The sequence below is a fragment of the Columba livia genome, chromosome 2, assembly GCF_036013475.1.
Source record: "Columba livia isolate bColLiv1 breed racing homer chromosome 2, bColLiv1.pat.W.v2, whole genome shotgun sequence".
Classification (NCBI taxonomy): Eukaryota; Metazoa; Chordata; class Aves; order Columbiformes; family Columbidae; genus Columba; species Columba livia.
Genome location: NC_088603.1, coordinates 134491012 through 134503697, shown reverse-complemented (window position 1 = coordinate 134503697; position 12686 = coordinate 134491012). Strand labels below are relative to the sequence as shown.

At 35.8% G+C, this 12686-nt stretch overlaps 1 protein-coding gene across 16 annotated transcripts in view; it reads right to left on the bottom strand.

Annotated features, from left to right (window-relative positions):
- The window catches only part of CPNE3 (copine 3), a 38478-nt gene that overhangs the window by 25154 nt on the left and 638 nt on the right, over positions 1–12686 (bottom strand). For 6 of the 16 annotated variants that reach the window (XM_065053917.1, XM_065053927.1, XM_065053918.1 and 3 more), the window contains exons 2-7: positions 6609–6748; positions 5852–6031; positions 4615–4689; positions 4089–4160; positions 3245–3328; positions 1590–1679 (exon numbers count right to left, since the gene is read on the bottom strand). In XM_065053917.1, coding sequence (XP_064909989.1) covers positions 1590–1679; positions 3245–3328; positions 4089–4160; positions 4615–4689; positions 5852–6031; positions 6609–6740 — 633 coding nt within the window. In that variant the 5' untranslated portion in view covers positions 6741–6748. Of the gene's footprint in view, positions 1–1589; positions 1680–3244; positions 3329–4088; positions 4161–4614; positions 4690–5851; positions 6032–6608; positions 6751–8226; positions 8349–8433; positions 8548–10631; positions 10653–12355; positions 12420–12686 lie in introns of those variants that run through there. The other 10 variants (XM_065053916.1, XM_065053930.1, XM_065053926.1 and 7 more) reach the window with 7 other exon arrangements.

Below are 12686 nucleotides of genomic sequence, written 5' to 3'. Positions count from 1 at the left end.
GAAAGACCTCACTGATTGCAAACACACACAGAACACAGCAGTAAATCCGGAAGATAAAGAATTGACTTGGTTTGTGCATTGCTGGGGATACACAAACTAAGCCATTAAACAGGTGAAAAGCCACTCATTATGGAAAAGTTGGTGTTTTTACTTACTATAACAAATAGCCCATTATGTGTGCAACTGTGCGCATATAAAACTGTTAAAAGTGTTGTTTAATGCTTCAACAACATTATAATACAATTCTGTCTACATTTTAATGTTTGAAGTGATAGCTCCCAGATTTCTAAGTTAAGACATAATCCTACCATCTGTCTGCAAGTTCATAACAACTCCAAGTAAAATCTGTTTCCTCTGGAAATAAAACTGCACTTCTAAGGTAAGATTCCAAAGAACAGACTTTATTAAAATGATGACCGATCTGAGAATAACTCCATCTTAATAGATAATATTTTAATAAATGGCCTATACTTTTAGTATGGCTGTTTACTGGAAAAAATAAATATATTTACAGAAAAATAAGAGCTGTCACAGTTATTTGGGGGAAAAGGGAAGCAGAAAGGAATGAGAAGGAAAAAAACACAGAAGCGACAAAGGAAGCAAGTTCTGGTTTTGTAAAGTTGTTCATTAGTCAGCTCTATAATTACGTATTTAAATTTATACAGGTGCTTTTAACACCCAGACCCCTGTGGCTGTTAAGCATTTTCCAGTATTGCCTCAAGTCATATGACTAAAACTTGTCACGTGCAGATCATGCTCTTATTTTTCCTTCCTAGAGAAATAACAGCAAGTATAGTGGTTTGATTAATTTGATTTTGGTTGTGGTTTTTTGTTTGCTTGTTTTGTTTGTTTTTTTGCTTTTTTCTTAAATGCTAAAGTACCAGGTTCCTAACATGTTTATAATAGCTTATAAATGGCACTTGGATTGGTTGTTTAACTTCCCCTAAAGGGAATTCCTGAAGAAAAGCATGTAGAAGTTAAACATAATTCAATCAAGGTAAGATTTGAAGATAGAAAGAGTTAAAAAACAGTCCTGGTAAAACTATCACTTCACAGGTTACCTTGACTTTCTGACCAAGTTTCATTGGAGGACAAAAGTTGCTACATCTAGTATCCATAACATATATCTGGTCTACATCTGTTATCTCAGCTAGTCTATTAAGCGTAATTAATTGTATCAGGTAGTATATCAAGAATTTAATTAGTGTTCCCTGTTACACCCATAACCAAACATTACAAGATCCTTAACATAGAGCAAAGCATACTGCAGCCTTTACCACGCATCCTTCACTATACAGTATCTTAACACCACCAATAATGGCTGATGCAACACTAAAAACTGCATGATCTAAATGAGGACATTTCAAAACTACTTATGATCAACTGGTTTCCCGGACTTTTAAAGACCATCTTTTACTGGATAACACATCACAAACCTGAGACTGTTTTTTCCTAAAGCACGTGCATATTTCTGTGACTTTCAAATAAGAATAAAAAAGAGGCCATAACTAGAATAGCATATCTCCCATTTATTACATATCTTACTTTTTTCCACATGTTGATTCATACACACATTTCATATACACTACCTTGATTGACTTATCCATGTCACTGTAACAGAGAGAATTGAGAGAGATTTTGAAGGGTCTCCAAACAGGATTCAGGTTGTTTTTAATAACCTGTAAAAACAAACAAACAAACAAACAGAGTCAGACAAGTATTGTTCACAGGAGTGGAAAGTAGTTACTGTAATTGGTGATACTCTCACGCCATGATTTTTTTAAGTTAACTACTGCTGCTGTCACTCCCTTCCTGCAATCCAAATCCAAACATACAGGACATAAACAAACTAAACATTCCTAACATGCAGAACTATTGCCCAAAAGAGACGGCATCCTTCAACTCCCTATCCTCCTACACTGCACTATGATCTACTTTACCATTCAGCTCCTATACTGCAAAAAGTTAAATTTCTTTATTGTTACATAAGTATTGGGTTTTTTTAAAAAAAGCACAGACATATATACATACACATAAATATATATAAAAGCGTGACTTACCAAAAAGATATGGAAAAAGATTACACCAGAATTTCTTAACATATCAGTGCCCTAGAGATTGCAATTCACTCCACTTTATATTTATTCTGACATTCTACTTATGGACATGTTCCCTCAATAAATTCATTATATAGTTAAGCAGAATCAATGCACAAAGGAAAAGAAAGACCCTGCTGCACACAGTGTCTCAAGCTGAATGCTCAATAAGTGATATTTAAGAATACTGAAGGATCTTCAGAATTTGTTAACTAGAAAGTATCTGTAATATACCCATACACCAAATAATGATCTTAGAAGGCACAAGAAAATGCAAGTAACAAGCAATACTTACTTAATCATACTCGTAACAGTAACACTTATACTTCCAGCACTGTAGGAGTGCAGAGAAAAAAATTTCTCTTTTGAAAATGAAACCAGTAAATAATAGTTAATAACATGAAAAGGTTTTAAAACCTGCAACATAAAAATCTAATCCTCCAGACATTTCCAGGCTGGAACAGTAAATTCTGGATCCATTACTGCAATTGAAGACAACTGTAATCCTCATAGAAAAGATATGTTTTACATAGAAGAACTACCTCATGAGAGAAACAGGTTTTACACATCTGAAACAAAAAGGATTTGTACTTCTTCAACATCTGTGCTTCAAAATTAACACGGTCACCGCTCTGATTGCACGCAGAATCTCAGCAGCGACCAGAGCCTGAGCCTCCACCACTGTGAGACATTTGGAACCTCCTCCTGGGTGGAAGGAAGGCGGCTGCTGCTGCTGCTGCACGTTTCCCCTCACTCAGCACTACCCTTGGCTTGCCCTTGCTGTGCAAGCATTGGGTATAATTACCTTCATTAGCAAACAGCACAGCCAGGTAACACTGAAATAAGGACCACATAGGCACAGAAACGCCCAAGTTCTAACCTCAGAGGAGCACTGAGACACACGTCCCTGTGCACAATATTTGGAAGGAAAAGAAAAAGTTTTTGCCTTTAAAAATAGGATGACGTAAACAAAAATCAGAGTAAGACAGGCTTCTCATCCTATCAGAAAAATCAGCGGAAGAGCTGAGGTGATTTCTAGCTGGTCTGCATGTCAACTACCAGACCATTCTCTTATTCTTGTCAGGCACTGTGACACACTGCAAATCAAATAACCTAAATCTCTAGGCTGTTTACTGAAAATATCCTACCTCTGTTCTGTGAACCATCACCCAGTTTCCATCTCCAGTCTGCTTGTGGAATTCCAGATAAGGATCTGACTTTCCAAAAAAATCCTGTATTTAAAGAACACGTAATTATCCCAGAACAGCCTGTGGCATGAATTCTATTAAAAGCTAGTTAAAACACACTTAGATTAACAAAAACACTAAATAATCAGGGAACACGAAGCTTTAGATGAAGAAATGAAAGTCTGACTATATTATAACCTGTGAAAGAGTGGAAGAAAACAGGGCATATCGGTCAATTGAGGATAAAATTTCTGCAGTGTCCACATACGTAATATCTGACAGTTCAAGCCAAAGAATACTTATACTAAAGAGTACTATGACGGATAGTTAGGAAACTAAGGATTTCATCCAGTTCAAAAAACACCACTAAATCAAACGGGAAAAAAAAAAAAAAATCCTTTTTTTTTGTTTGTTTTTAAAAGTTTTAAAAGCCCAAAAACACTTAACATAACAGATTTATACACTCCAAGTACACTCTTCACCATTTATTTGAGAGCGCTAAGAACTAATAATTTGGTATATCCATTGGTTTGAATATTGCATATTACATTTAAATGGAAGCATGCTATTCACAGAATATCCCTACAATGCACTTTTCTTATTTAGAAACATGTTATGTTTCATTTCAAAAGAGTCAATGAAGTTACTCTGAAGCAATTTTTCTTCAGTTTCTTTTTTGTGTAAGAAAAATATTAATGGATTTAATTATTTCAGAAAAAAATAAGAAAAAACATTTTGTTTTTTCCTGCTTTGACAAGATTCTGATTTTACTACTTTATCAAAGAGACAGAAAGTTCTTAAATACCTTATTGTCCAGTTTCCTTGCTTCTACTTCCAGTATAACCACCCTGTTATCCTTCACTTCTTCTGCTGTAATCTGGACAGGCAAAGAAAATTAAAAAACTCATTTTGTATTCAGGAACTACATAGTTTTCTTATATATACAACACTCCTATGACAGGTCCATTTAAAAAAGTCATGTTTTCTCACAAATGAAGCATTAAAAGTTGGGTGGGGGAAGGGAAGAACAATTTGATTTGACATTGGGATTCACCAGGTGATGACAATGACAATTAAAGATACTGCCCAAATAGTAGCAGATCCAATGCCCTAATTATTTTGATGGATGCAATTAAACTTATAGAATCAGACGGTGGGCTGCTCCCCTTTTGGATGACAAAGAAATATTGAGGGAAAAAAATGCTTCAAGATACTTTTTGCAGTGCCGTAGTTTAGACACACTGTGTTCAAGCTACTAACAAACAAAAAAAAATCCGCCTAAAATATTAAAGGATAAACACTGAAGAGATTTATTGTCTTAATTGTCTTACCGTAATACTTCCTCTTCCAGCAGGTCTGCCATTTTTAAGTACTAATGGTTTTGTTAGAGTTCTGCTAGAAACTATCTGCCAAGACAAAATTTAAGTATCAAGCGTCATTAACCCAAATTTTTGAAGGAATGAGACAGTGAGGTATTTTAATTTTAGGAATTTTTCCTTCATCATGAAGATGACAGCATTACATTCACTTCCCCTGAGCACCTATAAATAAATAGGTAACACCTGATATACTTCAAAATTTTAAAATACATAGGCAGATGAACAGATGCAAAGTTTCAGGAGCAATATGAAATAAAGTGTTTTATAGTAACATGATACACATACATGGACAAACATAACACCTGAAGTTTCAATCTCAAATTGTTATGAAGTTTTTCATATGTACCATTCAAACACATGTAAGCTACATTTTATAAAGGGCTTCAGCAAACAGATGTACAAACACAATGTCTGTCATGCAAACAAACATCAGCCTCCCCCTGCACTGTTTCTAGTTGATTTTATTTTATCCTCTTCAGGCAATGCTTTCCCAGAAGCATGTCTAACTCATTCTACAGGTCCTTCTTTACTTTAAGAATGAATAATTAATTTTAAATTGTTACTGAATTTCATTTTCCAACACCTCCATCTTCATAATGCACTTAAAATAAAAGGACTTTAGACACAAGGAAGAAAAATCCCAAGAAGATTGTCATGAGAAGAAATGCCTTCAAAGGATCTATCAGAAAGAACAAGTTAAAAAGAAGCTGCCTGACTGTGATAGCACCAATAGCAGAATTTGACAGGGAAACGGAAGCGAAATCAACAGTAGGCAGAACCAGAATCACTGCTTGCCTTGAGTGGAAAGCAAATTACAAGGTTAACATGACCCTTGGGAACACTCCCATGTTGCTATACACCTATTCTCTTTCCACAGAGCGTAAAAATAAGAATAGGAGTATCAGAGTAAATAAACAGCAACTACTACTTTCTGCTCACTGACAGTCCACTTACTTTCAGACAGCAATCCAGACATTTACCATTTCAGAGTACATTTCAGGATATCATCTCAAGACCTTTTGCAAATAAAATGTATATACACTGAACCGAGGCTTGAAAAAACAAATGAAGGGAATCCTATTAAATTTAAAAGTACCCCTACTATACAACATAGTTATAAATTTAAGATAAAATAATTGCATTAACTTATATTTTCTTAATTCTGAAGAAAATCAGGCTGCATACTTACTTGTCCCAGTGTACACTCAAATTCTCCTAAGAAGTCGTCATCACTCAGATCAAAAGTTTTGTTATCGATGTCATATATTCCAAATTTAAACTTCTGAACAAGCTCAAAATAGTAATCAACTAGGAATTTCTTGGCAAACTTTGGGTTCAAGGAATTCTTAACTCTTTCTGTGCGATCAACCTGCATTTAGAAAGATATCGCTTTATCCAATATTTCACCAACCAAACAAGTACTCAAATCAAACAACATACTATTACAGACTTTCAAAAGTTCTTCTTAGGGTAAAGACATATTCCTACAAACCTTGCATGAAATATAAATGACCACAGTGTATTACAAAATCCACTGCTATAGGTCAAAGATATTTGAGGACCTGTTTTTCTTTGTTCCTGGTGAGAAATATCTACTCTTGCATACAGAAGACCAGCATAAAAATGGTAAAATGTCATATCCAGGATAAGACCTTAGTTTTGGAGTGCTATATTTATAAAAGCATATTTTATGTGTTTATGTGGAAGGCTTCTTCTGTTGGTCCACACATGGCTGGGGGAACCGCTAAACATCAGACAGGTGTAAGAATTTATTAGAAAACTATTATTAATATTCTACCTGTATAAGTAATATAATTTAAAGAAAAGTATTCAGAGGTGCTGGCATAAAATTAAAATATTTTAATGAAATCGTACACTACAGTGTTTTAAAAGGTCCAACAAGTTAGACTGTTTTTAGCAGATTTAGGAGAAGCATCACACTGTACCTCATACCACTGCTGACCACTTGTGTTCTGGAGAAGCACACACAGCGGGTCTGATTTGGATCCAACATCTTTATCCAAGAGATTGGTGCAGGAAATAGTCAGCTCCACCTTTGTCACACACTGTGCCGCCATTTGTTAATCTAGAAAGCAGCAACAGAAATCATTATTTTAAAAATAGACTATAAAGCAAACAATGGGATTGTCACAATGCATTAATTCTCTGACTGATCATTAGAATCATTAGCTTGTCCGGAGAGAGATTTGAAGCTCCAAATGCAAATTTAAAGATTTATGATGTACCAACGTTACTGTATTACTGTCATATTCTTTGTAGCATAGGTGTAAAACTTTGTTTCAAAATCCACACATAAGATCAGGTTTCTTAGAACGCTTGAGGAACAGGATACACAAGAAAGAAAGTACGGTGGTTTGAACTACTGACAATAAAACTTCACAACCTTCAAATTACATCTTGTAAAACGCACATGAATTCCAGTATCGTATAATGTAGATATTAACAATATTTTAATGACTAAGGAAAAAAATCATATGATATACTCCTCCACCAAATCTTTATAACAAAATGCTGAAGCCATGAAGATGGCAGAATTGGAAAAGCAGCTTAATGGATGAACAGGTGATCATGCTTTAGTAAATCCTAAAAAACAACTACCATTTTAAATAATAAGGATAAACAACTCTGAAGTCAAGTAACAACCCAGAATTAGGTGGAAGTGTTCTTTCTGGAGATTTATTTAAAAAAAGAACAACTGAAAGCTTTCTCACATTTCCTCCTAAGTATCTCAGTCATTCTCCACTGGAACTGAAAAGGCGAGCAGATATTAGAAAACTACAGAGACAACTTCATTATCAATTATGAACCCCACTCTGGGATAACATCTATTTCTAAGTCTAATTAGGTCTGAGCAGCAGTTATTTTCTATGTATAGAAAAAACCCTCTATAATTATACTCCTTGGGAATACAGTTGATTATTCCCAACACCTCTTCGGGAGGTGAACCTCTACAGTACAATTGCCCTTGACAGTCAACAGAATGAGGAAGGCATCTGCTTCTCTCTAGCCACTTCACTTGCATTATACACATATAGTGTACTTGAATATGAAACTATACCTAACCCAATCCATCTCTCTTCCTTTCACTGCATTCACATGACTTTTGCTGCAGGAGAACTTTTTTTAGAGGTAAAAAGGAAAAGAAAGATGGGAAATAGAACGATGAACTGAAAACAGGAGAAAGAAAACACTGTGGTCTGAGAGAATTTTCCTGAGGCTTCCTGTATTCCACACACACAGTTAACATGTTGACTCTCCACCTCTGTCTTGCTATCTCAGAAATGGACCTTTTGGAGAATGAAGTAAATATAAATCATCTGTAAAGGAGCCACTTAAACATCCATTATTGTTAAGAAGAATGTCAGATTAATGGAAATGCTCCTGCACCTCCCAAACACCTAAACATGACTCCATCTTTGAGTATCTTGCTCCCGTGACTTTAACCAAGTTTCAGTCACTGTCCTTGAGGAAAGAAGTGAAGCTCCAAGTTCTAAGTATTTAAATTGTTTCTAAACCAATGTTTTTTAGGCTAGGAATGCGTACCTTTTAAAAGTAGTCTGCTCCCTTTTTTCTGGTCCTCTTTTTATACTGGTATTTTCCATTCCCTATTGCTTTCCTGGCTGCCAGACAGAGCTCATTAACAGTCAGTGGCTTTGCCCACAGAATCCAGTGCAGACCAGTGCACAACTCCGTAATTGCAGTTTCCAGAAAAACAACTTTCTGCTAACAAAATTATGCTTTAATACCCACCGATGCTGCAACAGCAAGTAGAAAGGGTTTTCACTAAATTCAACAGAATTCAAACTTGCATTGAGACACATTTCGTCTCCTCCTCCACATGTCACTGACTCTCCCACTATGCATCTAATGTGGGAAAAGAGCAGATTTAGCAAAAGAGTTGCTGTGCAAAAAGCATCCTTTAACACACAGAGAAAGGAAGAATAAAAAAGCTGCTCCCCTGCACAATATTCTAGATAGATGACTGGATTACTTGCACATTTGGAACACTGGAATAACTTCACATGGACAGATGATATTGTTTGGTCTCTGGCGGGATGAGCCTTGACTGCTAGGAAATTACATCACATAACAAGAGACTTATTTATTCAATTAGTTATTGTTATGAAAGTAACTATGCTCCCCATTGGCCAAATACAATTAAAACCTCTGCTTTTATCAAACTATCAACTGTTTGTCCTCCATGCAGGGTATACCATGAAGTGAGGTAAAGCACACCAGAGTGGGGCCAGATGACAGCTCAATAGTCCTTTTTATTAGAATAGCTGGCTTTAGTGTCACTGCCTTTGGTCACAAGTCTCAAACCTTCTCTAATGTAAGCTTGTGCTGTCACAGAACATTTCCTAGTTCCTGTGAACTACTAAGACCAAAAATCCATATTTTGTAGTTACCTCAGGGCCCAGACAGACACAGAAAAAGCAGGAGAAACATTTCAGAACTTGCTAATAAAGTCTATTCCTGATCAGCTAATCTTCGCCTTAATGCTACACTTAAGCATTTTATGTAAAATGTGCCAGACTGAAAAAGCAAGTGCCACATGCAAGAAGTGGTCTGATCTTTCTTGGACTATTAAGTATTTCCCATGAACCTGGACAGACAACATGGAAATAAATTAAGTTACATTACCAAAGAACATAATTGGAATTCTACTTTAAAAAAAATCCCCCGGCACAGACCAGAAACTCTTAATTTTGACTTCTAGGATGCCTGTTCACAAGATGACTTAGAAAAACCCATTTCTAAATATCCTTCTATTGACCTTTTTTTCCTGAATATGTGTGTTCACTCTTCAGGCATATCTTTAACGCATCCTTCTCACACAAAAGGATTTTCAGCATTTTGGGTGATGTTTTGATCCAAGTGAGCTAAACTATAAAAGATAGATATTGTGCCCTGAATAATAAAATTAAGAAACTAAGATTTCCTGACTTCAAAATTTAGTTCTTTTAAGCAGACAGGATTCATCAAAGAGAAAATGTATTTCCTGCATATATGCTTTATCAAAGTATTTTTACGTCAATTACTTTACAGAAAACAATTTATCAATTATGTAATTTACATAGTATCTTAAATGGTGTATTCTTCATTGTAGTTTCTCTGTGTAGAGCCACTGACTGACTCTACATAATTAACATTATCCAGAAGAAAGAAAAACTTGTATCTCACTAAAACTTGCTGTGTTTTACTGCAGCAACAAGATGCAAGTGAGCACATGTTTTAGACTAATCCTTCCTACAGTCCATTTCAAGTCTGGCATGTTGTAACTCTTGACGGTTACAAATACCAGTTCTTAAAAATGAGTTCATGGTTAACATAACTCAGAGGTCTGTCTCTGAGTTTCTTGGTAGAACACTAAAGCTTCAATAGTAGTGTTAAAACGTGAAATGAAAGGAAATTAAAACCGATAACTGTTATCCCCATATATCAATCAAAGTAACAAGCTCAAATTTATATCCTTTGAGGAACTACAGCTCCTCTCAAAATACATAACTTGTCCAACAGTTTCATGTGTCCATGACAGCGGCACTGTAAATATTATTTAAGGGAAACTCGGAGCCTTTGTTAGCAAACAAAGTAAAATATAAATTAGATATTTAAGAAGTCCAGCAAGAAAAGCCCTTTAACATTTTAAGAACAAAGACCAAATTTCCTTTTTTCTTGTCCTATTATTTTTTTTTTTTCAATAAGATAATAGTTCTGTAAGGTAAGTAGACCAAAATCAGCAGCTTACAAGCTCCCAATGTGGCTTACGCCCTAAGAAACCTGTTTTCCTACACTGATAAAGGCTGCCTAAGAAAAACACATAAAAACACTACCCCACAATGGTCCAGCATATCATTTTGCATCTCAGCATAAAAAATAACACTAACTTCAAACTAACAATCACAAAGTTACACTTTAGTATAGCCCAGATGTATTTCAAACCTTACTATAGGCAAAGAAGAGCTCTCCAGTCAGCTGTCCTGGAATTCTGTACTGCAGCAGCTACTTGTGCTCTGCATTCAGTGTGCTGGAAGGCATCATACATGCTCTGCATGTATCTGGGCAGTGGCTGTGAACATGGGCACAGAGCAATCACGCTGCTTCCTGGAATCATCAGATTATTGCCATATGCTAATCACCTACCATGAAGACTTGCTAATAACCCTCCTGGATGTGAGAAGCACCAGAAGCAAGTTGCCACCACTACAACTAATTCAACTGGCTCCTAACTGTGCCTTGGATAAAGCACTGAGGGAACATGTGCACTCAATCCAGCTACGGGATGGATGGGAAGGATCTACAGGAGACAGTCCTCTTTCAACCACAGAAGAAAGTATGAAGCAAGCGATCCAAATCATTAAGGCTATGTCTTCAACAGCTCAGACCCAGCAACTCGGCCCCAAAACTCCAACACTCAGAAATCCTCCACATACTTAATAATACCATTTTTAAATACCTGAGCAACAGCATCTCACCTAAAGAAACATTCAAGACAAACCAAATAAATTAAACATAAAACAGTAAAGAGCACCACAATTCTACTTCCTGTCTACTCATTTCCACAAGCCCCACAAGTTCAAATGCAATGCTAGAAGGGGCCATCATTAATCTTAGCCCAATCGATTCAAGAACAGAAGTAACTTTGTCGGGTTTAACAGAAACTAATACTTACAAATACTAACTCAACCGTGTATTATTTATGTCATAAGAGGATCCTGACTTTAACTGAAAAACAAACACAATAAAAAGAAAAAAAAATAAAATCTTACTGCTTAACTTTGTCCCTAAAGGAAACCATGGTAATGACAGCATCTGACTCTAAATCAGAATAAAGGACAAAAAAGAAACTGAACTCCACCCCAAGTAATAACATTAGCCTACCTGTGGAGTTGAGATTTTAGTTGTATTACCCCTGAAAGAAGGATCTTTGTTGTTGTTTGTACAAAGCAGCTAATATGGCTCCCCTCTAGTCTTAAATTCTGGAGAAACAGTAACACCTTCAACATAACACAAGGCTGTAAAAACACCGTGGTACAGCACTGCTACCTTGGAATTCTGGCAGATGACATTTAATAATGGCTTAGTTACTCAACCTACCAGAAATGCACTTTTGCTTTCAACAGCTGAACTAAAATTAGTCTAACAGTCACATATAACGCATTTATATAGATCAATCCTGAGATATTTAACACAAACATAGTTGCTGGGAAAACACTGCATTCTCCCTAACACCATTAATGAAAGAAAAAAAAAGCACAAAAAACAAACCAAAAAACAACAACAAAACACAAAAACCCTCCCAAACAAAGCAAACAAAAAAAAAAAACAAATACCAAACAAACAAAAAATACAAACCCAAAACCAAACGAAAACCCCAACTCTGTCTGGTTTCCCTTGCCCCTCTACACATCTTTCTTGCTTACTTTTTTTTTTTTCTTCTAATGCTTGCTGGTGTTCTTCATACCCTTTGAAACATCTTACATCTGTGATTATATATATATATAAAGTTAAAATCTAAAGCTTCAACTGAAAACAAAAAAACATCTGGGATGAGGTTTGACTCTAATTACTTTCAGTAAACAAACTTTTTTTTTTTTTACCACCACAGAAATATCTTTTGAACTTTCAGGAAAACAAATGTAAGTTTTGGAGGCGGGGCGGTGCATATTACCTTGAGAATACTTAATGCACTTTGAAGATATGCGTATGGAAGCAAAAGTGAAGAGCCTTCATTTTTTTCCTAGTGGAAGAGTAAATTATGACAACACGCATACCAGTCAAGGTTTGTTTTACACATATCATGAAACCGTAAAGAAAGAAAATACAACAACCCACTCTAACAGCAGCTCAGGAAGAACAGTGTATGTTTTTTTAAGGAATGATGATGACATCTGACAGCCTCCTTTCTAAAGGGTGAGGGCACTTTTCAGAGACGCATTACACCACCGCAGAGACCGGCACCCAGGATTTAAACGTTCCGGGTACAGCCTTTTAACTTCACC